This window comes from Rhinolophus ferrumequinum, chromosome 7 (assembly GCF_004115265.2).
Source record: "Rhinolophus ferrumequinum isolate MPI-CBG mRhiFer1 chromosome 7, mRhiFer1_v1.p, whole genome shotgun sequence".
NCBI classification, from domain to species: Eukaryota; Metazoa; Chordata; class Mammalia; order Chiroptera; family Rhinolophidae; genus Rhinolophus; species Rhinolophus ferrumequinum.
Genome location: NC_046290.1, coordinates 6,563,106 through 6,588,497, shown reverse-complemented (window position 1 = coordinate 6,588,497; position 25,392 = coordinate 6,563,106). Strand labels below are relative to the sequence as shown.

Here is a 25,392-nt window from a genome sequence, read left to right as displayed (position 1 = left end):
TAAGTATATAATGCATAAAGCTTGAAAAAAATAAATGCAACATACTGACTGAATGACTGAGAAACCCAATCTGAGAGAAGCTCATACCATGTTTCCCCGAAAATAAGACCTAGCCGGACAATCAATTCTAATGCGTCTTTTGGAGCAAAAATTAATATAAGACACGGCCTTATACTATATATATTATATTACATTACATTACTTTATATAATACCTGGTCTTATAGCAAAGTAAGACTGGGTCGTACTTAATTTTTTGCTCCAAAAGATGCATTAGAGCTGATTTTCTGGCTAGGTCTTATTTTCGGGGAAATACGTATCAGGTTAAGACTTCTAAAACAAGGGTAAGTTGGTTTGTTTTTAATGCACTAAAAAAACCCAAATTGTATGTTTTACCTGTGTAGTGAAAATGAAAGCAGCTGGGCCAGCAGGGAACCTTTGTAGGAGGGTGAAAACGTGTATACATTCTCCAGAAAATGATGCGTAATGGTGACAGAAGAACTTTAGAAATACGTATTATTTATACCTGCAGATATCACTAAATGGCCTCTTACTGAAACAAAGTTTTCCAGAGTGGGGCATGGATCCTTCTTTTTCAGAAAGGTTATTACACCGACATATGTACTGTGTGACACCTGCCTGTACTTACAGCAAGTATCCAGCGGTGACAGTCCACGCTCGCACAAGCCCCTTCAGCCACTGCCGCGTGTGTCCCTGTTCAAGCAACGCTGGCAAGACAACCTGAAGCAGAAGCAGCTCAAGGGACAGTTCACTCACTGGAGCATCACTAGGCAATGACAAAGAGCCATAATTTACAACGTGCATTCACTTCCCACAAAGACCGTGTCATATTAAACAGTTAATGGGATGCCAGCCAACTCCCTTAAGAGCTGAATGAACCCACTGTCTTTATCACCTCTCCTCCATTCTCTCTTGAGCCAACAAGGCTTCTCCCTCAAACCCCGCCCCCCAAAACAGTTCCCAGCAAGGGTACCAATGACCTTCATGGGGTTAAATCCAATGGACAGGTCTTGGTCCTCACCTCACTTGCTATATTAGTAGCACATTACATGACTGGTCACTTCTCGCTCTTCAAAACACCTTCCCCTTGAACGTCTTTCCAAGACCCATGGGTTCCCTCATCATCCTGACCCAGATTTTCACGTAGATTATGGAGGAAGGGGCATGGGGTTAAGGATGGATTATAAATGGAGAACAAGGAGGAGGCCTAAACTAAGGTAGTGAGTAGTAAATTGAATAGATAAGAGACCTTAAAGAATTAGAATTGACAAGATTTAAAGACTAATGAGAAGTAAAATTGAGGCAGAAATACAGTTTGCCTGGCAAATTTCTGGTTTAAGTGACTGACGGGATAATGCAAATCACTGAAAAGGGAATATAGGAAGAGTGAGACTAGGTTTCCAGGTGACTTAAGTTTTAACATCAAAAAAGATTTTCCGTCTATAAGCCTTATATCCTATTTTTAATCCATAATTAAATGGGCAACTATGGCTACATTTCTCATGATGTGCTTTTCATATAAGGGTGATGCTACTAACACACCCTCATGGGGAATGGTGAACATTTCAATGTTGAACAAAGGCAAACTTCATTTGCGGCACAAAAAGTCTGTCCTTTGGGAAATGTAACTGTTAAACTAATGTTTATGTGATCTATGACATGACCATATTTAACTGTCAGATGATTTCCAGTATCTGTAAGAAATGCATGTTTTAAATGTATGTACTTTGCATATCAAATCCCTAACAGAGCTAAATTAGTAAAGCCTCCCAATTTCAAAAACATACCTGTAGAGCATGACATTGTATGGAAGAAAATTCGGCAGTAGACTCTTAATTATTCGTATAGGAAGCCAAAGCATCAGGAGGACAATGGAGCCGAAAACAATCTGCAGGAAGAAACAAGGCAAACCTCTGCAAATCAGTCCGGTGAGAGGCAGGCGGGCTTCTGAACAGACCCAACCAATTCAACGGGCAATCCAAGTCCCCCCACAGGGCCTCGAGTGTTCCCTTGGCACACTATACTTGGGTCACTTTCCGTATAGAATGTGTTCCTGGGATGGCTTCTCCTCTCTGTCTAGGACACCAGGGCTCAAACGGAGCCACAAAGTATAATCACTGCATGGTATGTGAGGAGAGAGCTCTAAACTGAGAACGAATGATCAGGATTGTCTGCAACTTAATAAATCACCTGTAATTAATTATAAGACATGACCCATATTAATGGCTACAAACCTTTCCAAAGCGTGCAATATTGTTTTTAGAATTTTATTTTGGAAAAATTTAGATTTAACTAGGTAATCTCTTCTTCCAGGCAGGGAAAAGACTCTACTGCTGAGTTTAATTTAGAAGCTAGTAACAAGTCTCCATTGCTTTAATGTAAGTTAAATGTAATTCAGAAACTCATAATTTGGCAATCAATAATACTACTGAAGTATTTAATAGAAGGTATTTTTGTTTTAGTAAACATTGTTATTTGTTTTAGCAACATAACCAATAAAACAGCTACTTAACAACCAAGTTCCATAGGCTTATGTAAACAGAAAATTATCCAATCTACGCCACCAGTACTCCTGACCAAAAAAAATAAATCTAGAGTAGCAGTTTACTTCCAAAACAATAAAAAGGTCTGCTTACCACAGACAAAATAAATCTTCGGAGATGCCTATAGATGGGCAAATGGATCATTTCTTGTACTGGGTTAAAATCTGGATCATTCAAATTCCTTAGAAACCATAAGACACCAGGTCGAAGTACCTGCAAATAAATTTTAAATGCTATAGACACCAATGTCTTCAAGACTCCCTACATGAGCTGTAACATTAACAGAAAAATAAGCTCTTAAAATTAGTCTGGCATCTTATAAAATGGGCCCCAGAAAATTCATATGGCTTTCTTGGGAAAAGCAGTTCCTAAATCAGAATCTTTATGAAAACTATCCTGTGTTTGATGTCCTTTGATGCTTTTAATCATTTCATACAAAAAAAATTAAGGACAGTTTGATATCTCCAACATGAAAAATATATTTTTTAAAATTATCACTATTGTACCATTTGGTGAAAGAATTAGGTTGCAACTTATAATTGTCCTAAGTAGAAGATCTTATTTCAGTCTTACACTCCTGAGAGAACTTATCTTAATTAAGAAGCCCTTTAGTTTCTCAGTACGTATCTTCATTTTACTACCCACGTCTTTTTCCCTCTCAGTGGAAATCATCAACCCAAGAAGAGGTGGGTGATGGGGCAATGGATGAGTCTGGGTATTAGTTCTGGGTGCTCCAAACTCACTGAGTAAAGCATCTCATCTGCCCAAACTCTACTTCTCCTCTCCCAAATGAGGGGGTTATAATACAAGACCTAACTCCCAAATACTAGGATTCTGTATCAATAATAAAACATAGATAAATTGAAAAAATTCCTATAAAATTTTTTAATCACTTAACAATGTTAAGTGTTTAAACAATGTTAACCTAAACAATGTTGATCGCTTAACAATGTTTAAAATGCACATATAGTTACAATTTTAAAAAACATATTAGTCTTGATCACTTGCTTCAAGGAAAGAAAACAAGCTTTATTTGCGAACAGAATTGCTGACCTTCCACTGCATGACTCAGGAGAACACACTGGCCCCCACCCCCAACCTCTCCTAAAGCCTCTCGAGCAGACTGCACACCATGACCAGCACAGAGCCCCCGGGCTTTCCTATTCATTACACCGATGAGTCGGCCTGCGCCTCGGGCCCTGCACAGATCCATCAGCACTCACACAGGAGTCAGCTGACTTGTCAAAGGCTGTATTCCTTCCAAGGGTGTCAAACCAAGGACACGGGGTCGTGTCTGCTTCTCACTGTCACCCTGGCAGAGAGCATGGTGACTAACACAGAGACAGCGTGCACAGCTATCAGAACTACGTACTTCCTGCTGCACCAGTGACCGAGCATGACAGGTATACTAATTAGATACTGGCCCTCCTCTCTGTCTTCTTATTAGCAAAGATTATATTCCCAAAATAGGATTAGGAAGGTCATCATCTGAAAGTGAACTGGAATCATAAAGGACCCTCACTCGAATTCTGCACTTAAGGTGCCTGCTTCAAGACCATCGGACATATTTGATTCTGCAAAATCATACCCTTTGGGTATTTCCAGCATTACATTTCCCTGAATGAAGTCCAAGACAGCCTCACATCACATAAAATTCCAAGAATCTGTACTAGAGTATGGCCACAATATATACCAAGTAAAGCAAGTGCTTTTCTTTTTTCCCCCTCAGTCTACTCATCTTTGAAACTCATAATTAAGTATAGTCAAAAATATTAAAACTAGTCAATTTTTGAGACAAATGACTGAAAACAGTTTAAAGCAATTAAGCCAAATTTGCCTATCAGTTATGCCCCTTAGAACAGAGCAATAGAGATGATTTAGGTAGCGAACCCTAACATCCTGAAGCGCAGTCCACTTCATGACTGCGGGCGTGGGCACCTCCCCGTGGCACTCACCTCGCGCAGCAGCAGGATGAAGGAGGCGAAGTAGAACACATACACCATCCCCACGAGCCAGTGCAGAAACATGGTGGTGCCCGGGGCGGACTGGAAGCTCAGCTCGCGGTCTTTCAGAGTGGCATCAAACATTTCCTAAGTCAGACAGAACAGGTGAGCCAGGTGGGAGCACGGACTCTGCCGGATTCACACCTCCACCTCCTGGGCAGTGAGTAACATGGCTGTGCGTGTGGGCTCTGATGACCTAGACCACAGTTCTCTTAATGCCATTTCATGGTGTCACAGAAATACAAATGCTATGAGGCTGGACGCTATTTCAAAGATGTAATGACACTTAAAATTAAAACATTTTAAATATAAGAAGCAAGGCTGATAAACCAATTGGTAAATAAGAACTTTACAATACTACTGCTATAAAAGAACCATTTTTGGTTAACGTGATACCTTCTTTTCTTGGTTACAGGTCTGTATTCACGACAAGTTTTAATAGTAAGGTTTGGGCGTAATGTTATCTCAGAACCAAAGGCAGCTTTTCTACATATAAAATACTTTTGGAAAGTCAAAACCTGATTATCACTGACACCCATGAAAGATTATAATCAAAACTGAGCAGCATCTTAGTTAAAACAAATGGTTTAGGGTCGAATTTCTTACTACAAAGACAGTCTTCTTATCAGATTGCTCTTTTTATGTCTATGTCCTGGCATTATCGTGAAATTTAGAAAAGTAAAACGAGTAAGAATATTCTTTGTTGGTTATCAGAAAGATTCTAGTCAAAATACCATGGCATCAAAAATCTGCAGAAGGCCTCAAAAAAAGCAGGCACTCAAGAAAAATTAGTAACATTAAGACTCCACAATGATATTCTTAGAAAAAAGTAAGCAAATTATTATCCAATATTGACTCTCCTTTAAAAGGAACCCATTCTAAAGATGTCTTTTCTGAAGCCTTCAAATTATTAGATTGTTATGATAATAAATAATAAACTCACCAGGGAACAGATATCCAGCCACCAGCCACAAATGAGAGGGAACACTCCAATTTCCACCACTACTAGCAAAGAGACCTAAGTAAAAATATAGGTGATCAATATCACCCAAATGAGGATAAACTGTTTTCCAGTTTTAACTTATGACAGGAATTACCTTAACAACAATATAGCAGACTCCAAGCAAGCGACGAGACCTATGAAATTTAACAAGAGTGGCCAAGCCCTATAGCACCTAGTCAAGGAAAAACTGAGCATTTCAAAGTACAGTAAACACCTATAATAATTTAGGCAATACTTAGTATTACTTGGCAAACAAAATTAATTTGTTTCATATTTTGTCTGCCCTTATCATCACTACAAATACCTACAACTTCTACAATAAGGACAAGGGGAGAGAAATAGTTTGTCATTGATAGGAACAACTCTTTGGTATGATTATTACTAAAGACCTAAATTGGTTTATTAAAGGATACATGACAAATTATCAGTGTTATTGCTAAAAGAATATACCCAACTATAGTTGTGATTAGGCCTTCAAAATGAGATGCTTGGACCTGGAAATAAGAAAAAAATAAACAAACTTTAATTGTACCACACAACCTATACCCCAGTTTAACAGTGTATTAAACAATCCAAGTAGACTACAAGGAAACCAGCTAGGCAATTTATAACTAGAAAACAACAGTAAAAATCCCCTTTGGATGATCTCTCTCTAAACCAGACTCTCCCACTGACTGCTATCTATTGTGAAAAGACAAGGAAAAACTAGAGAATAACACTTTATTTAAGCCGACAAAGAGTAAATTAAATTTTACAGAAATCAGGCAGTAATACAATCGTCTACACTCGACTCCATCCTGGAGCGGACGTGCTCACGGCTGAGCTATAAGCAGCAGCGCGCTGGCAAGCTAGCCACCTGCCCAGTGCATCCCAGGGCCTCACTTTCTGCCACTAGAAGTGACCGTTTCTATCTCCCTTGCTCTCCAAATCTGGTCCATTCTCAATCAACAGAGTAAGAGTTTGATAGTGACAAATACTGCCTACCTTTTTGGTTCCTGAATTTCAGATAGCAAGTGGCAATCGCTTGGAAAGTCAAAATTTATCAAAGAATTTATCCTAACTTTTCAAGTTCCTGCATTCTACTAGTAAGAATTCAGAGAGCTATATTAAATACCGGGACATCTCTCTTTGCCCTTTCAGAACACCAGAATGTGATCCCTTAGGATTCACATGCACAAATTGAACATAGTATCTCAGGTATGTTAGATCATCCTTAAGATTGAACTCTTTCTGTGCCACCCCAAAATAGTAGTTGTACATCCAAATATTTACCTACCTCTAAAAAACAATGATAAAATGTCAAAATTAAAGCAATTGTTTAGAAAACACTACAATCCATCATTCCAAGACAAACCATTTTTTAAACTGACTGATACATTGTTACTTTCCTAAATTCACTGAGGAGAAAAGGGAGAGAAGGGCCACATAAATTCACCGAACTGGTTCAAGTCAGCTTGCAAGAAAAATTTCCCAGTATGCCCCTGGCCCACCCAACAGGAGGGGAGACTGTATATGGGATTTCAGAGCACATCTTAACTGGCAACATGACCTACTGTGTCTTGAGCTATTGTCAGTTTTAAAAGAACAAGACTGTGTTGGATAACTATTCTTTGTATAAAGCCAATTAAGAAATGAAGTAACTCTTCACAATATTACTACTGCTCAACAAATATCAAATTGGGGGGAGGGTAATAAAAGTAAGTTTGTAAAGGTATTATACTCACATGTTCTTCAAATCCCAAACCAACAAGAGAGAAATGACCAATGTGGTAAGGACAAAATGCTAAAAGGGAGGAAAAAAACTCAATGAAAACTTCAAAATCAAAACAATGAAAACTTCTAATACCATCAACCACTAAAAGGAACCAGAGCTTCTTAAGCAAATGGAACATTCCAGAACTGGGGTCAAAAACGTACTTCCTGGGACATTCTCTACAACTAGAGAACAATAAAGTTATCAAGGTCTAATAAGCTCATGGCACAAGAACACAGAAACCACTGTGAAGAGGGTGTCACAGGCGAAAGAAAAGATGAGATGAGTATCAAAAATAATAGTAATAACCAAAACTGATGGAAACACACTGAACACATACAAATCCATGAGTATCATAATAATCAAAATGTGGCAGGCCAAAAACAAAAACAAAAGGGAGTAAAAGCAACATAACAAAAAACAGTTTTTATCACCAATGAAGTAGTTAGTGCACCAATTCCTTACCCTGAAAACTAGTAATTAAAGGGGAAGAAGTGTGCATCTGTCCTGCTCCATCTGCACTAATAAGTTTGGATTAACTAAGTAGCTCGAGCTGATAAAAATCAGTTCTTGACAGAAAAGCCAGCAAATAAATGTAAAAAATGACAGCATTTATAAAAATCATTTTGCAGTGCCTAATAAATTATTTCAGGCAGTTATCACCAAAGGATAATAAAATCATTAGGTGAGATGCTGATGGAACACTAGACATTTGCATGATACTAAAATACTCAGATCACACGGATCAATACCCACACAGACCACTTTCTGACGGGTAAGAGAAAAATGAAAGCTACCAGTATAGGCTTCAAAATGATATCACATGAACCACAGATAAAGGTGGAGAACGAAACACCATCTACCGCCTGATATGTTGTATTAATAGGCAAAGTATGACCAGTGAAGGATTTGTCCCAAACCTACTGAACCTGATTCTAATCAGGCCCTTGGATCTACCTTCCAGTTTAAAGGAAACACGGAGAAAAAGGGGGCAAGGTAGCTGACATCATCAGGCAGCAGGTGGACAAATGTAGACCATCAGGCACTAACAGGACAGCTGACCTAAGTCTCTTCAACAAATCAATGGCAAAATGTGGGGGAGGCGCAAAAGAATATTCTAGATGAAAAGGATTAACAACTAAAAATAACTTGGGGACCTCATTTGGATCCTCATTAAAACAAACCAACTATAAAATGACATTTAAAGAAACAATCTGGGGATTTTTAATATGTTGGATTACTAAGAAATACTAAATTCTGATAATTTTGTAAGGTGTGATAATATTATGGTTAAATAAGAAAATATTCTTAAAATTTTTATAGTAAGCATTTTCAGTTTCTTTTCCTCAAGTCTTTCTTGCCCTGTTAAAAAAATTTAAATTTGTTCTTAATAAAATTTAATTATCTTTTATTTATTGCAAAAAAATTGAACGGCATAGATTACTAAGGAAGGGAGGAGGGCATCTCAATCATTAAGACAAAAGTTAGAGTGAATCTATAGGCATCTACCACCAAACAGTTGTGATCAAGCATTCTATGGGTGGAAATTTATTTATGGGTCTAAAATTTATTTAGAATTTAATTGTAAATTAGACACATGCATTATTTTCCTAATATATATTATGTGTATTATAAAGCACAAGAAATTTTTAAACGGAAATAAGAAAACATATGCATAATTTTTCCTATTTTGTTCTCACACCCCACTCAGGATAGCTCAAAAAGGCCCCTGGGAAAGGCAACCTCCAAATTTTAACTCTATTTACATATGTATTATTAATCATTACGGTAATTAATAGGTTGATTAAATATTAACCTGAGCACCAACTGTAACAATCAGTTTCTATCCCATTACACAGTAACTACCAGAGAGGTATCCTGACACTAAAGTCAGTTTCTCAGGGTCATTCTCTTCTACTGGAAGACAGTAGTGTTGTAAGGTTTTATTTCTGCAAAGTACATGACCACAAGAGTCCAAAAACTGCCAAAGGAAAATTGCAGTAGAGCAACTCAAGTAGAAAAGAGAAACATGACTATGCTCAATCCCAATGACTGTGTTCATCTATATCCCTAAAAGGAAGAAAACTTCTTGTTTCACTTCAAGACCTCCTAAGTATAATGTATGTAAGTTTGCTAAGACAAATTATTTTCATATAAATTTATATAAGCTAAGGAGATTAGAAAAAACTTTATTTAGATGAGATTTACTTTATATAAATGAGAGTTCTTACGTCTATAATTCATGTTTTAAAGGTGATTTGTTCCTCCAAACATTAATTTAGTATTAAGCTATTTTTGCAAGAGCAAAGACTAAATTCAACAGATCATTTTTTCTCTCAAATAAAACTTGGTCAAGATCAAAACAGTTTCATACTCTATATACCAATTATTTTACATAATGAAAAATAAATGCAGAATAATCTGCAAACACATTTTCACCCCCATATGCAAGGGGAAACAAAGAATGAGCTTCTTTATTTGCACCATCTTTTTTTCAAGATATTTTATTTCAGCAAGTTACCTGCAACTTTTTTTTGCTCTGTACAGATAATACTCAGATATTAATTTTTGTCTCATTCTCAATCTACATATTCCATGTCTTTTTGACCACGTGGCTTCCTGCTGAAGACATTATTTTCTGGGTCACAATGTGGTCCTCAACAGGAAGCAGAGATGTTTGAATTCAGAGGAGGAATCTTGGGAAATCTACTCCTTCCTCCTCAGCAGAACCGAAATAACTCACTTGCATTAAAGGAAGGGACTTCTCAAAGACCATCGAGATCTGGAGCCCGAGTTCTCTCTCTGAGACACAATCCTAACACAGTCCAACAATAACCTGATTCCATCAGACTCCACCCGCTCTTCCTTGAGAGAAGCAGGAATGGAATTCGAAGGCCTTGGTTTACTTGACTCAGTTTACCTATCTTTCCCAAAGCAGAAGAGTCTGTCCACTGAGTCTCCTCAATCCTCCTTCCTTTAATTACTCCCAGTGGGAGGGACCCGTGTGTTGTCACAGAATCCTCACAGCTGCAGTTGTGAAAGTGTTTGGAAGAGACTTTGCATTTACTGAGATCTGGTTCTAAGGGGAATTCACACTTGGGGAAGGTTCACTGTTTTCCCTCAAGCCCACATCCATCTCTGGTGATAGGTCCCAAGCCAGGGTCTCTGGTAAGGCCTTGGTCAGGATTTTGACAGATGGCAACAAAATCTTCTGCCATAGGAAGGAGCACACAGGTAATCAGAGCAAAATTAATTCCCCACATGGGATATTGTATATTCTCAGATCAGTCTAAAATCGGCTTCTACAAAGAAGCAGAAATACCCAACAGAAACAGAGACAGCAGGTAACTACAGGAAACTGAAGTCAGTGTTGCTTACAAAAGATCTGCACAGGATTCCTATCTAAAATTGTTACACATATTCCTATGTTTACAAACAAAACAAGAACCTACATAAGAAGGCTTCTGGAAAACTAAACTCCTACCGTAATATCATAAACAAAAGCATAAACACCACTTACCAAAAACAAGAATGAACAGTGTGTTTAAAGACACCACCCAGAAGACATGTTCCTAAAGGAAAAGAGCATTAATAAAACATATTCAATTCCTATCTGATATTATGTTTAATTAGACAGCTCCACACAGTTAGACTGAAATTGTCACTGTATAATTAAGATTTCATTCCAAAAATTATATGCAACTTTACATTTTTCATTAGATAGCTTATAAAACTAAACCTAATAAAACTCAAAGTTCACGTTACATGTAGAAAACAAATCAAAGGAATTAATCCACTAAACAGTTCCTCTTCAGAAATGAATAATATACCACAAAATACACAGATTCTCATAAATAACTGCCAGATTAACTCAAATGACACTGAAAAACTCCAAATGGAAAAAATTTGAAAACCACGTTAATTCTTAAAAACATAAGAAAGTAAACTACACAGTGCTTCTTTCTATGTCCATTTTGTTCTCGTGACTTTGACAAGGTCACTCGATCTTCTCCAGCCCCGTGTCTCTCTATGGTACACTGGCTGTCTTTGTTCATGCCTCAGAATGCTCATTCACACTGGGCCATCGGTCCACTTCCGGTTATGTATCACCACCTCCAAGATGACCGCTACCATCTATTCCTCCAGCCACGTTATACACTTTAGTCATGCTCCATGCTGACACCAGAATGTCCAAGCTCGTTTGTCTAGGTCCACCACCTTCCCACCACCCCAAACATCGAATTAAATGACCCTTCCCAAAGGGGCCACCATTGTGAGATTTTCTTTCTAGAAAGACTGTTCTGATCAGGTCCCCAACCTACCGCAAACCCAAGGGGCAGGAAGGGTGGTTAGTTTGTCTAAGAGATGGCCAACTGCCACATTCCTACTCCCCACGCCGGCTCATAGCCCTTCAGTTTTTTCAGCTTCTCTGCCTTAAGGCCTCCCAAACTGTCCTTTTATCTCCTGCATCTTTTGTACCTCAACCTCTAAGTTACCTTCTCTAAAAATTCTCTGCTGACAAATCCCCGCGAAACACCTGATCAGGCCCTCTTCTGTACCTCGTGAGTCCTATGCACACCTTCTCTCCTGCGTCTTTAACACACAGTACCTCTAAAGTTCTGTATTCACTTGTTCATTTCTCTAGACTAAACTATAAAGCATCTTTGAGAACAGGGACCCTATTTCATTCACCTCTGAATCTCCAGGAACTATCACAATGGCAGGCACACGGTAGATACTAAACATAATTTTCCATGAATGAATGACGTCATTCTGTAAATGGTTTTTTGCAGTCAAGAGAAGGTTTGAGTCAACACCACTGCTTCAATGACTTCTGTCACTCATCTATGAGGAACTGCCGAGGTACGAGTCACACTAAATGAGTATGTAGCCAAATAATACTTTCTATAATGACCCTGATCAAATCTTGAATAGGAGCTCGCTAGTCTGTGAATGACCACCAGATACATTCCTCAGTGCAACTATTCACCTCAACTTCCTACCATGTTTCCCCGAAAACAAGACCTAGCCGGACCATCAGCTCTAAGGCGTCTTTTGGAGCAAAAATTAATATAAGACCTGGTCTCATTTTAATATAATATAGGACCGAGTCTCACATAATATAAGACCGGGTCTTATATTAATTTTTAATCCAAAAGACACCTTAGAGCTGCTGGTCCGGCTAGGGCTTACTTTCGGGGAAACACGGTATTCTGGCTCCCTTCTGGAGTCAGCCCAAGGAAGAAGCCAACACTGTGAACAGGAGAGGGGATGGATGGAAATTATTTGGGTCTTTGATGACATTGTTGGGCCTCTGGATCAAGGACCCCTCAAGCCCATCCTTCCTTTGAACTTTTTATGTTATTGTTTCGGTCACTAGGGTTTCTGCTACCAGCAGCCAAAGTCATCTTGATACCCAAGGCCATTTAAAAATCCCAAGTGGTAAGAGATTTTATATTACAGAACCTTAAAAAAAAAAAAAAGAAAAAAAATCATTTCTCCTTTAAAGAACAGGTTCTTTGAAGAACTGTCCCCTCGCCTTTGAGTTGTACTCTACTAACAAGGTAAAGTGGGTTCAGCAAAAAGTGGAAACCTATGAGCCCGAGGCTCCACTGTGAACACCACGCTGCGCCACTCCCACCAGTTCATGCATTAAACACGCAAGGAGGAACGTTACAAGACCAAGTTCTTCCCTAACTACCATTCATTTTGTATTTCGTTTTCTTTTCTAAAAATCAAATGTTTAGTAATTTCCTTTTAAAATAGTATTACCTTTATGCTTTGCCAATATTTTCAATACATACAAACTTTTTTCAACGTATCAAGTAATAAAAAAATCAAAGGGCATTTTGATCTTTAGTATTAAAAGCTAGCACATATTGCAAATCTGAAATCACTGAATCACTAAGACAAATAAGTCAAAATTCTATTATTAAAAAAATTAGCTTTACTTACTAGAAAAACTAGTGATCCATCAAGTCCTAGCATCTAAAATAAATAATAATATGCATTAATTAATAATTAATTCAAGATAAAATAGGTTTTAACTTATGAGAAAGGCTCATTTTCTTTTCAGTATCTTTAAACATAATCCTTACCCACTACTTTCCAACATGGCCTATCATTTTCAGAGAGTAAGAAATTTCTGTTCATGGGATTTTTATATTTCAGGTCTCCTTTTATTCCAAATCATGATTATAAAGTCAAAAAAATTGCATCTTGGGATTTACTCTGACATTAGATACGAAGCCAGTCAAGATTTCATGATACATTACAATGTCAACTGAAGCATCAGAATAATACTTAAATTTAAACTGTTACTTAATTTCTTGAAAAGTCTACAATTTCAGGTTAAACATTCTCTTGGTAGAGCAAGATTTGTATTAAAAGTCCGGAAGACAGAAAAATAGTCATCAATAAATATTCATCTTAATATTTTTAATACTGTCTCCACAAACAAAACATCACCTAATTTTTTCTAGAAATTAAAGTTCTATTCAAGTTTTCATCAAATGTTATTAATAACTACAAAATTAGTGTACACATCTAAATATGCCCAACTTTAAAAAACACTTTAGAATTAAAACACTAGGGTGCTTGACAGAAAGAAGTCTGACTCACTCTTTCCCACGTCAGCTCTTCTGCAGCTCGGTCCCATTCTAATGCATTCCAGTTCATGTCGTCTGGAAACATAATTGTAGTTTAAAGATTACTGGCGGAACCTGAACTATAAATGATAAAATGCACTCTCTTAATTCGGTGTTTTGTAAACTGTAGTTGAGAAGCTAAGCCACATTTAAAACTTTTTCATAAGAGTATGTGCTTGTTAGCCAGTAAGTAAGAATACATGATTCTAGATTGTGGTAAGTGCTACAAAGGAAATAAATAGGGTTTTGTGAGAGAGAGGAATTCAACAGCTCTGAATCAGGAATGACTCTGGTGGTGGATGAGAAAAGTAAGGAGCCAAGGGGGTTGGAGTTCGCTGGGTGAGGAGGAGGCAGAAGGTATAGATGAGGGACCCGCTCACACAGGAGGAACGTGAAGCATGGATTTCATTTTGTTCTGGAGTATCATGGAAACAACACTGAAAGATTTTAAAGGCAGGAGAGCAATAGAAATACAATGTGGAGCAAGAACGGAAGCTACTGCACTGGACCGAGAGAGAGAGCTGATGGCCAACACCAGGCTCGCAGGCAACAAGCTGCACTCTCAGAGCCGCTGGACACAGACTCGCGTCTCCCTGCAAAGGTCCCTTGCTCTCCCTACACAACTCGCGCCTTCTCATCCTTCAGGTCTCAGCTCAAATAGCACTTACTCTGAGCTACCTGAGGACTCTTGTTTAAAACAGGTGTCTCCCAGTGGCACCCTCAGAAACCGGCTAACAATGATCAACGTGTACTGGTAACTTTGCTCACGTGGGTTTTCCTACTTCTTCATTAGACCAGAAACGCCATGAAGGCAGGTCCCTGGCGTGTGAGGGCCTAGAACACGGATATTAGCAATGTCAAGTGGACCCAGAGACAGGGTAGCGCTTAAACTCTGGGGTGGAAGGACAGAAAAGGTTCTGAGCTACTGACAGTCCTGAGGGCCAGTCTCGATCTCCTCTGGCATGGTGGAGTTCACGGCTAAAAAAGGAGAAACTGTTTCTTTAGGTGGTTGCTGCCCTATACTATACACTTTGAGAATTCTTCTTTCATATTAAAAGTTGTACTGACTCAATAGAAATGGCAAAAAGTAAGGCAAATCTGTATCAAATCCCGTGTTTAAAAAAACTAGGGTCTACTCCAACTTACAAAGAATTTCTTCTTATCCACCCTACAAAAGTCCTGTATAGAGTAGGATTTTAAAACACAAAATGTGTTGTGCTTCACAGAAAAACAAAATGAATGCATATGTATAGTCATAAACGCAAGTTTGCCAAAATAAAGTGAAAACAGGCTAAAAACAGAACTTCAAATCCATTAAATGGTGAAAGCTGAGCCCTTCTCCCCCGGCAAGCTGGGGGTGGGTGCCTGGCCCCGAGGGAAGGGCGAGGACGGGCAGCAGCCTTTACCCTGGGCCCCGGGGTTGGCATCGGCGGCGTCCTCCCCGCCAGCCTCATCTTCCTCCTCGTTCTCCTCCTCCTCCTCTTCGGCCTGCCCATCCTGGGCATCCGGGTTCTCTCCCACCACCGCGTTCTCAGCTGCTGGGTCAGCGGGCTGCTCGGGGGCAACGTTTTCAGCACCATTTCCTCCTGCTGGAGCCTAAAATGACAGAAGAGCTAATGAACTAACGTGTCTCAGTCCCACTCTATTTCCAAATTGTGCTCTGCTTTCTTAAAAATAAATAAATAAATTAGCTATCAAGCACAAACTATTAAAATTCAAAAAAAAAACACTTCTCATTTTTTCTAAAGGCACCTGACCTTGCACCAACCTGGCATACAAAGATCTGAATCCCGTCAGCGTCTATAGCCACTCAGCATAATCTGGGGATTGCCATTTCATAAAGCATTAGAGAAGACTGCTTAACAAATCGGGCTATCTTGAATACATCATTCTATAATCCCTCTTTGTAAGACATCCCTGGTCTTTAATGGCCGCTTCAGGAATGAACATGTGTTTATTTATGCATCTATTTGGTTACATACATACAGATACGTAACTTAATTGTCAGTTATCAGTTAAGCATTTGAGGAAAACACATCTAACTTCTGCTCAGCAGGTAAGCTGCCCAGACAGACTTTCTAGTTCCCACATGCCTCTTCTCCGGCTCTTCCTGAGTTCTCCTACCTACACAGCAAAGACAGAGCTCTACTTAAGTCAAATACTCAACTCCCATGGAGTTGAACCTTCTAAAAGAACTGCACTAAATGCTTCAAAACATGAGGTACAACGATAAAAGTATTCATGCTGTATAAGAACAGTATCCTTTCCTTTTAGTCCCATTTTTTATGTGTGGTTTTCAAAGGAGAAATTGCACTCTTAATCCTGTAGAGAGAAAGGTATGGCGACATTTGATGAACTCAATCTACACCCTTACAAAAGTAGGTCATAAAATGAAAAATTAAGTTGTTCATTATCATGTTGAGTATATCACAATTTTTTCATAAAATTTTATGAAGTGTGAACTGTTTTCATATGTAAGTAGCTAATATTTGAGATTTTCAGCCCCACAATTTCTCAGCAAGCAAAACACTAACATCATTTATATAACCTTTTTAATGTCTCTAGCAAATGCTCTTGTATCTAAGCATGTCATCTCGTAAAGAACAAGTAAAACCGCACAAGACTGTTATCCACAGGGTTCTAATTTTTCAACTTTGGGGAATATTCCTCCTGGGAGAAGCGAAGGTGGGCATTTTACTCACAAAGAAACTGATGAACAAAGAGGTAGGCAGCCTCCTTAATGTTACCCAGCGTTATCAGGAGCATGTGCAGAAGTCTGTATCTGATCGTCTAGGCCTGCATTAAGCAGTTAACCCAGGCAGAGGGAAGGAAAAGGCACCTCACTATACCCCCCCAATATTATTCCCAGTCTCACCAGAAAATGAAGAGGCAAAGTCACAGCAGCATTCTTTTGAGTTTTCACACCCCCCCTTATTTCCTTCCAAACCTTTTCACTATTCTGCTTTGCAATGAGGGACACAAGAGTCAAGGGTCCTGGAGGGTGACAATAACTCCGTGTGCTGCCCACACAACGTGAGCTGGGGTGAGGGCGTTACCTCGTTCTGGGGGTGCCCAGCGGCATTGAAGGGCGGAGCGGCATGCTCCAGCCACACCGGCGCTCCCCCGTGGACAATCTGCTCGCGCAGCCACACCAGGCTGATGAAGGCGCACAGTGTGCATGTCACCACAAAGCAACCCTGCAAACAATCCGCCAATAAATTGTCCCTATTAAAAAAAAATTATACACATTACTCCAAAGAACACCTAAAATTAAGAAACCACAGGTAATATTTCATTTTACAGTAAAATCTCAGAAAGGACAGCCAGAAAACTCATAATTTTCTGGGTGAAAATCAGTTTCTCAAAAAGAATTATTTCTAAGGACGATGAAATTCTGCTTATATTATAAGCTGGCCAAATATATTTTATCCATTTGTATTATATGTGTTTATATTTTAGTGGGCAATGAATAACATCAGAACTACACAGAAATTAGCTATGCATCGTCTCTCTTTGAACACAGCTTAGAAACAGGAAGGTAAGCAAACAAGCACCAACAGCCAAAAAAGGCCAACTATATATACAATTTACTAAAAGAGAGCAACTCTATTCAACCCTTACTAAGAATCTCCTTGTCTTTATTTTACACACAAGTTTAACAAACTTGGTTAGTTGATACGTGACCCCAACACATGAACAGAATCAACAAATCAGAGAGGTAGAAAAGTACTTCCAGAAAGGCCTGATGACAACGTAAAGAAAAGATGGCCGAGAAATATTCAGTATGTGATGTGTAAGGCAAAGTGTAACATACTTCGGAAACCTGGCACTTAGAAAGCAGATTAAATTTTGATGCTAACTGCAAATACACCAAAAAAGTATGTCAGCTCCTCAACAACCTCAGATAGACTAAGTATGGTTCCTTTATAATCGTACATGAAAATACATGCAGTATTATAATACTGAAGACCTCCTTTGTTCTCTTTCTCTCTGGAAGAGCTTATTCTTCCCTAGTCTATGTCTGAGTTCAGATTAATTCAAAGATAACTCAAGAATCTTAGTGGCCTTTGGAAATCCACTGTCATTATGGAATGACTTTTTTCCTCCATGGAAAACCTGAGGAAGGGTCAATTCGGGAGATCGCAGCCTAGTAGTTCCAAACTCAACTGAATTGATGTGGCCCTGGAATATTACCTGAAATACACCCTGATTAAGGAGAATCCTAACCACTCTCTTGCTAAGGAACCCTCCGGATATTAAAACCTTTCTAGGGTTAAAACTTCCTCTACTCCTTCTTGTCATCAGCTGTAATAACAACTACTTGTTGTAGACTATAAATGGTGACAAACTCTTTGTAGAGTCCTCTTCCCTCACCTTGAATCTGGGCTGGTTTTATGAACTGCCTGGACCAGTGAGGAGGTAAGTCCTAGAGCCCAGAAGAGAGCTTGCTGGCTTCCACTCTCACCCTTTTAGGATGCTGCCCTGAGACCACCATGTAAAACAAGCCCGCTAGCCTTCTGGAAGATGAGAGGCCACGTGGAAGAGAACCACAGCACCCCGGCTGGGGCTGTCTTAGGCCATCCAACACCAGTGAAATACATGAGAAACTGAGGAAAGCCCAAGAGACGAACTGACTAACCGAGCTCAGCCCAAGGTGCTGACCTCCCAGAATTATGAGCAAAAAAAAAATGCTCATTGTTTGAAGCCATTGAGGTTCGAGGACCGTATGTTTTAAAGCAATAGTCAACTGACACGCTGTGCCTAGAGATGACGAGAAGAAGTAAGCTACAGAACATGTAGTAGCTATGACATTATTAAGAATTGGAAGTAAATTTTCAGAAATAAAATTAATACTAGAGAGAAAATAAAACATTACTCAGGAAAAAAATAGTTTAGTATTAAGTACTTTCAGAAAAACTGGCTCAATTCTCCAAATTGTAAAAGGCAGCATGGGATTAGAAGACGAAGCCATGTTTACAATTTATTTTGACTGTCCCCAACATGCTTCTGGCATCCCTCCCACGTCACTGAGCAGTCAGTCTCATGAAGGCAATTCAGGTGACGCACTAACCAACCAGCTCAGAGAGAAAAGGGGAGCCTGCCAACATAAGGCACGCAATGACGAGCTTCGGTGATAATCTTACCATCCACTAACATAGTGCTCAAAATTCACATGGAGTTTTTACATAGATTTGTGAATTTAATCTTTGAACAGCCCACTCAGAACGCTGAGCGCTTCTGTTCCACTTTCCTTGACCGACACAGGGCCCAGAAACCTCAGGGCAGCGGGGCGTAGAAGAAGGTTTAGCAAATACAGGTGCAATCTTTTGCAGGCTTAATACTCTAATAATCTTGATATAGTTATTTTTTTATAGCATTTCTAATTCTGACATCAGTGGTAAATAAAACACATGTATGCCTTTCCCAAGAAAATGCAATTACAATGCTTAATATCAAATTAAGATACAGTAGAACAACAAGCTGTCCCATCATTACATAATAGTTCTTTAAGACAGGTATGTTTTACAACAAACATCATGTATATGTATGTCAGCTACTTCTGCTATAACTGACAATAAGAGATACAAATTATTATTTGTGCTAGGAATAGGACTTTTCAAAATACAACAAAAACAAACATGTGGAGGAAAAACGAGCCCACCTACGTCCCAAGGTTCCATACTCACGTGGACAGCATGTCCAGTGGCAGTGTCAGTAGTGAGCTCACGGAGCCAGTAAACAAGCACTTGTAGATGCGGCCTGCCAAAAAAGGACAAGACAGCTCACGGTCACGACTCTCACCATGAACTCATACAGTCGCTCAATTAACAGAGGTGAGTGGAAAACCGTGAATGTCACGGAAATAAACCTTCAGTCTTTACAAGGCTGAGTCTCAAAACACTAAATTTAAAACAAAATGGTCATGAATATAGTGACAGTGAACAGTCAATTTTACACAGTAATGTTCAAAGTTTAGATTCTCTCTAGATTCACTTGCTTATTTTTATTGAAAGAGGTTAGATGTCTGAAAAGGAAAAGAAATCTAAAGTAAAGATATCTCCAAAGTTATAACATGGAGAATTTTTTTAAGCTGGAATTCTAAAGTCCATTGCGTCTGCTCCTGGAAATAAAGGTTTTCAGTTTAGGGGGTACACATTTTTGCAACAAAGAGGACTTACCAAGAGAGTGTATGTTCCAATGCCATGAATAGTAAACTAACCACCATTGTTTAAAAAAACAAATTCAAGGATCCTCAGGAAGAGAAAATCTGACCAGGAAAGGAAAAATGAAGTGTGGGTGAACACACAGCCACCGCCCCCTTACCCTTAGACAAGGCAGAAAGAGATTTGGAAATGAGGGCCAAGAGGAAACAGCTGAAATTTTCCTTCAAACCAGAGCTTGTATATGTTAAAGTATTCCCGGTAGCCTTGTATCAGAACTTTTCAGTGACTTCCGTGGCTGTTTGCAAATGCCAACTCAAAATAGGATGGTAGGAAAAGATTCTATGTAATACAAATTACTTACATATGTATACAAAATATTCAAAGCAAGTGTGCTTGTGACAAAGTAAACTGACAACAAACCACGTTTGTAGATAGAAAAATGAGCTCATAAATTATCGGCCTCCTTACAAAAGAGTGCTCTACATCCATTAAAAAATAAGGTAACTCACCATGTACTTACATGAAAACACAGACATGGTAAATTGCTAACTTAAAAAGTTACAGAATATGTACTGTGCAACATAATGTAGATTTTGTGTGTGTGTGTGTGTGTGTGTGTGTGTGTATGTATGTGTATGAACAAGTCAGAACAGAAATCAAGCTTGTTAACTATGTTACTTAAATACTCTGAGTCCTTACTTAGTTTTTGATAATTTGATCAACTGATTTCGGAGAGGTGTGTTAGTTTTCCACTATGACAGTGAATGCTCTTCATATTTCTAAGTCCTATTTTTTGATACATAAAAGTTCTTAAGTATTATTTTCTCAGTAGACTGTACCTTTTATTAATATGAAATATAATGCTTTTCCCCCATTTAAAGCTTTTCATCTTGAATGCCTCCTAGTAAGACCGTCCCTGTGTTTTGTTAGCATTTGCTAACAAATCCCTCTAGCATGAATTTGGGCTGCTTTGTTCTTATCTCTTGTAGTGGAACACTTTTAACCGTTCCCAACTGTGAGGCTTTATCTTGCAATAGAGAAATCTAATCCCTATGATCACAGATGTTATAACCTATCCTTTCCTCTCTTTTACTTCCCTCCTCCTGCCCTCCCCTTCCTATCTTTCCTGTCTTTTGGGGGATTTTCCAAATTTTATTTGTGTCCTCCTCTTACTCCCCAGGATAAAACCAATTGTCTTATTTCTATTCTTCCAGCAATTACCTTTAAGTTTTGTTGTGTTACTTTTTATTAAGGTAAATTTTACATGAATCTTCAGTGTATGGGTAAATTTTTATATATGTATATATTCAGATAACTGCCACCAAATCACTGTTTCTCACTCCCCAGAAGGCTCCCTCAAGCCCTTCCCCAGTCAGTATCTCTGGCAAAAGGTAACCACTATTCCGATCTCTATTACCATAGACCAACGTGGCCTATTTTTAAATATCACATAATTGCAATAATACAATCCATACTATTCTACCTGGCTTCTTTTTCTCAAAAAAGTGAAAATCATCCATGTTATTCCATGTCACAATAGTCAGCTTTTCCCACTGCTATGGAGTATCCACTGTATGGACAAGCCACAATGTATCCCCTCTACTGCTGTTGGTAGGCACTTAGGTGGTTCCAGTTTTTAACACTATTAGCAGAGCTGCTGTGATGATTCTTATACACACGTCTTTTAGTGGACACCAGGCTCTGGGTTCTGTTAGCTATATTCCCAGGAATGGAACAGCTGCAGCATAAGGTATTTATAGTATTTAATTTATCATTGGCAGGTACTACCCAGTTTTCCAAAGTGGTCACTCCCACCATCGTGTATGTGTGTCCAGAGCTCCAAGCTTAAGAGACATGTGGCACTGTCTTGTCTTAATTTGAGCCATTCTGCTGCATATACAGCGTATCTTCTTGTGCATTTATTTCCCTTATGACCTGTAGTACTGAGCATCTTTTCATGTCCTTATTGGCCATTTAACCTTTTTTCCAGAAACACCTGTTCAAATCTTCTGTCCATTTTTTAACTGAACAGAACTTTCTGTCCACTTTTTAACTTGTTTGCCTTTTTCTGCTTTATAAGAATTCTTTATATACTCTAGATACAAGTCTTTTGTTCGATATGTGTATGGCAAATATCTTCTTTCACAACATGGTATGCCTTTCTCTCTTAAAGGTATTGAGCATGAATAAAAGTTTTTAATTTTAATTAAGTCCAACTTATCAGTATTTTCTTTTATGGTAATTCTGTATTTTCTTTCAGAACTTTTTAGTTCTAACGTTCCTAGATCCCGCTTCTGCTCCATCTGCAATAGGCTTCTGTGTGAGGTATGAGCCGACGATGTGGTGTGTATATCCCCACATGGACATCCAGTTGGCAGTGGACCGTTTATTGAAGAGCCCATCTTTCCTCCACTGAGCAGCAGTGGCCTCTGCTTAAAAAGCTCTCATTTCTGTCCTCCCCTTACAATTTCTCCCATGTTAAGACTGTCGAGGTTGTTATTAACTAAAAATTACTGATTACTGTAGATTAACAATTGTGACTTAGCTATAAGTATTTGTTCTTTTTCTTTGTAGCTCACATCTTTCTCTTTGATTCCTTGCTCATTTTAGTAAAACATATTCTCAAACACTTTATTTCATAGTTTGAAGTGGTAAACTTTCTAAGCCTTTGCATCTATTGAAATGTCTGTATTTTGTCCTTCCACCTGAGAATAATTGATGGGTGAAAGATTTCAGGTTCAAAAATTTTGTCAAATTCTGAGGTTTCTGTCTTCTAATATTCAATTTGAAGTTTCTGCTGTTTTCTAGTTTCAGCAAAGAAAAAAAACAAAGCTGATTTTAAGTCTGACAGTAGTCTGATTTTCATTACTTTGTGGGATAATCTGGAACCGTAACACCTATACATCACCCTACTAAGCACTGGAAAACTTTAGAGTGTCTCTAGGTTCCTTGAATCTCTTTCCTTTATCATGATCAGCTCTCTCTCTCTTTCAATCTAATAACTCCTATTATATCCTCATCTCCATTATCTCTTTTACCTTCTGGAACTATTTACTAGACCTCAGTGCAGCCTCCATCTCTCAACTTTTCCCCTCATATTTGCAACTTCTTGTCTCTGAGTTACATCCTAGAGAACTTGCTCAATCTTCTAGCTCACTAATTCACTCTTCTAAGTACCTATATTGTGCTATTTGGTGCATTGCCCAATATTTTCATTTTCATAAATGATCAAGTTTATTTTATTTTAAGGAAACATGAGGGCATTACTTATATTTACATGTATTCAAAAATCTTGTTTGCTTTTAACTCCAAAGAATCCTATCCATATACTCTGACACCATATATTCCCCTCCATGCCTTTAAGAACAACAAAGAACCCAAAAGGTATCAACCAAGGGTTAATGCACCAACTTCCCCCAGAGCGCATGTATTTGAAAGAAAAGCCTCCCAATTATTCAGGTCCATTATATATGTGAGTGACTTCTAAAAGGGGGGTTGGGGAATCTCAAAAGAATTCATCTTTTGCAATCCTTGAAAGCTCTAGCACACTCCAAGCAATAAAGTTCAAGTTCCTTTCAATTATGGTTTGATTCTGCTTTTTCATTTCTTTCATGAACTTTCATTATTAACCTCTGTATACTGTATTTTTCCCCCCTTCTTCCGCTCCCCCACTTTGCCACTCCGGTTTAAGCCAGTTGTTTCTCAGTCTAGTTGTGTAGGACACAGCTCCCTGGTCCATGCTGGTATTATGAGCCTTGTGCTCCCCCCGGCTGATGCAATCGGTCGCTGGTAGTCACTCAGCTGCCCACAGCGGCTCACAGCGGCTCACGGCCACAGCCGGTGACTCACACTGGTCACCGGCTGCTCCTGGCAGCACACAGTAGCTGACGGCAGCACTCAGTAGCCCACGGCAGCACAGCAGCGGGCGGCAGCTCACGACCTCCAGCTGCTCACGGCAGCCCAGCTCCAGGGAGAGCCGTTGTTCACAATCTTAGCGGTAGAAGGCACAGCTCACTGGCCCAGGTGGGAATCGAACTGGTGATCCCGGCGTTAGGAGCACGGCGCTCCAACCACCTGAGCCACCGGGCCGGCCCTGTACGCTGTATTTTTCTTTCCCTACATCCATTCAAGAAACTGACCTGTTGAAAAATACTTCTTAATTCAGATGAATGATGTTTTGTAAGTGAGGCTTTCCTAACATACGGCATTATAATATCAAAGAATTAAATATCATTCAAACAGAAATATAATGCAATATTACTGCATAATATTAAATAGTTACACAATGTTTAAATAACTCGAACCAGAGAAGAAATAATACTCACATGCTGTAAGAGGAACAACTCCCAACCATGCGAAGGCCACAAGTGTATAATGAAACCAATATCGTATTGCAGTGCCAATACTTGTAACCAGCCCAGCAAATATATCTTGGATTGGAAGCCGTGAAGGCATATCTGGAGAATAAACTATTAAAGGAAAAAAGTGCATATAATTTCATGAAGATTTAAAAATAGCCTAATTCATAAATATAAAACAGGCATGTAGAGCTATCTTAACTTTCAATATTTGTATGACACTTAAATATATTTTATTTAAAAAGTTAATCAAATATTTATAATAATACCACATTTACCGAGAAGTCATTTATAGAGCAAATCATGTGAAATGTAGAAGCCAATACAAAAAGCCTCTGAGCAGGAAAAAGATTCAAGGGAAGTCCACCTCCCTCACTCGTAGCCATGAACTTCATGCAAAACCAATTTACACATACTTTAGCATTCAAACAATGTCATCATCTGGTTTTCCAAATTATAAAAGATCAGATACAGCAAAAAGAATAAAAGGTGAAGCTAATGACAAATCATTAAGAACAAACCTTCCTTCAAACACAAGCCTTAGACACAGCACTCAAAAAACAGTCTCCAGTGGAGCCATTGTAATGTGGGAGCAAACAGCCCACTGGCATTTGTTAGCCACCATCCCCTAATTTTAACGTAATAATTAACACTCCAAATGGTAAATTCACGTCTTTCCAACTCTCTGCAAGATGTGGTTCAGTACATTCAGATAAAGAGGGTTTGCCATGTTTTAGAAAGATTTCCTTTTTTAAATGGTTCCAGTGAAAACCACTGCTCTACCACAGGTTATCTCCCCAAGAAAGAGGAGGAATAAACGTTATTTCTCCAGTGAGGCCAAAACAAGGAATTATGATGCATCAAGTTTTAAAATCAGTACCTAAAGTTTATGAGAGCACTA

General features: G+C 38.8%; 1 protein-coding gene across 1 annotated transcript in view; it reads right to left on the bottom strand.

Moving 5' to 3' along the window:
- Positions 1-25,392, bottom strand: part of MARCHF6 (membrane associated ring-CH-type finger 6) — a 61,530-nt gene that overhangs the window by 18,892 nt on the left and 17,246 nt on the right. Inside the window, exons 4-18 of the mRNA XM_033109914.1 lie at positions 24,459-24,602; positions 19,657-19,729; positions 17,026-17,194; positions 15,376-15,565; positions 13,944-14,005; positions 13,278-13,310; positions 10,843-10,894; positions 7,294-7,352; positions 5,983-6,063; positions 5,664-5,732; positions 5,510-5,584; positions 4,519-4,653; positions 2,657-2,776; positions 1,808-1,908; positions 649-786 (exon numbers count right to left, since the gene is read on the bottom strand). Of these exons, the coding sequence (XP_032965805.1) occupies positions 649-786; positions 1,808-1,908; positions 2,657-2,776; positions 4,519-4,653; positions 5,510-5,584; positions 5,664-5,732; positions 5,983-6,063; positions 7,294-7,352; positions 10,843-10,894; positions 13,278-13,310; positions 13,944-14,005; positions 15,376-15,565; positions 17,026-17,194; positions 19,657-19,729; positions 24,459-24,602 (1,501 nt within the window). The remainder of the gene's footprint in view (positions 1-648; positions 787-1,807; positions 1,909-2,656; positions 2,777-4,518; positions 4,654-5,509; positions 5,585-5,663; positions 5,733-5,982; positions 6,064-7,293; positions 7,353-10,842; positions 10,895-13,277; positions 13,311-13,943; positions 14,006-15,375; positions 15,566-17,025; positions 17,195-19,656; positions 19,730-24,458; positions 24,603-25,392) is intronic.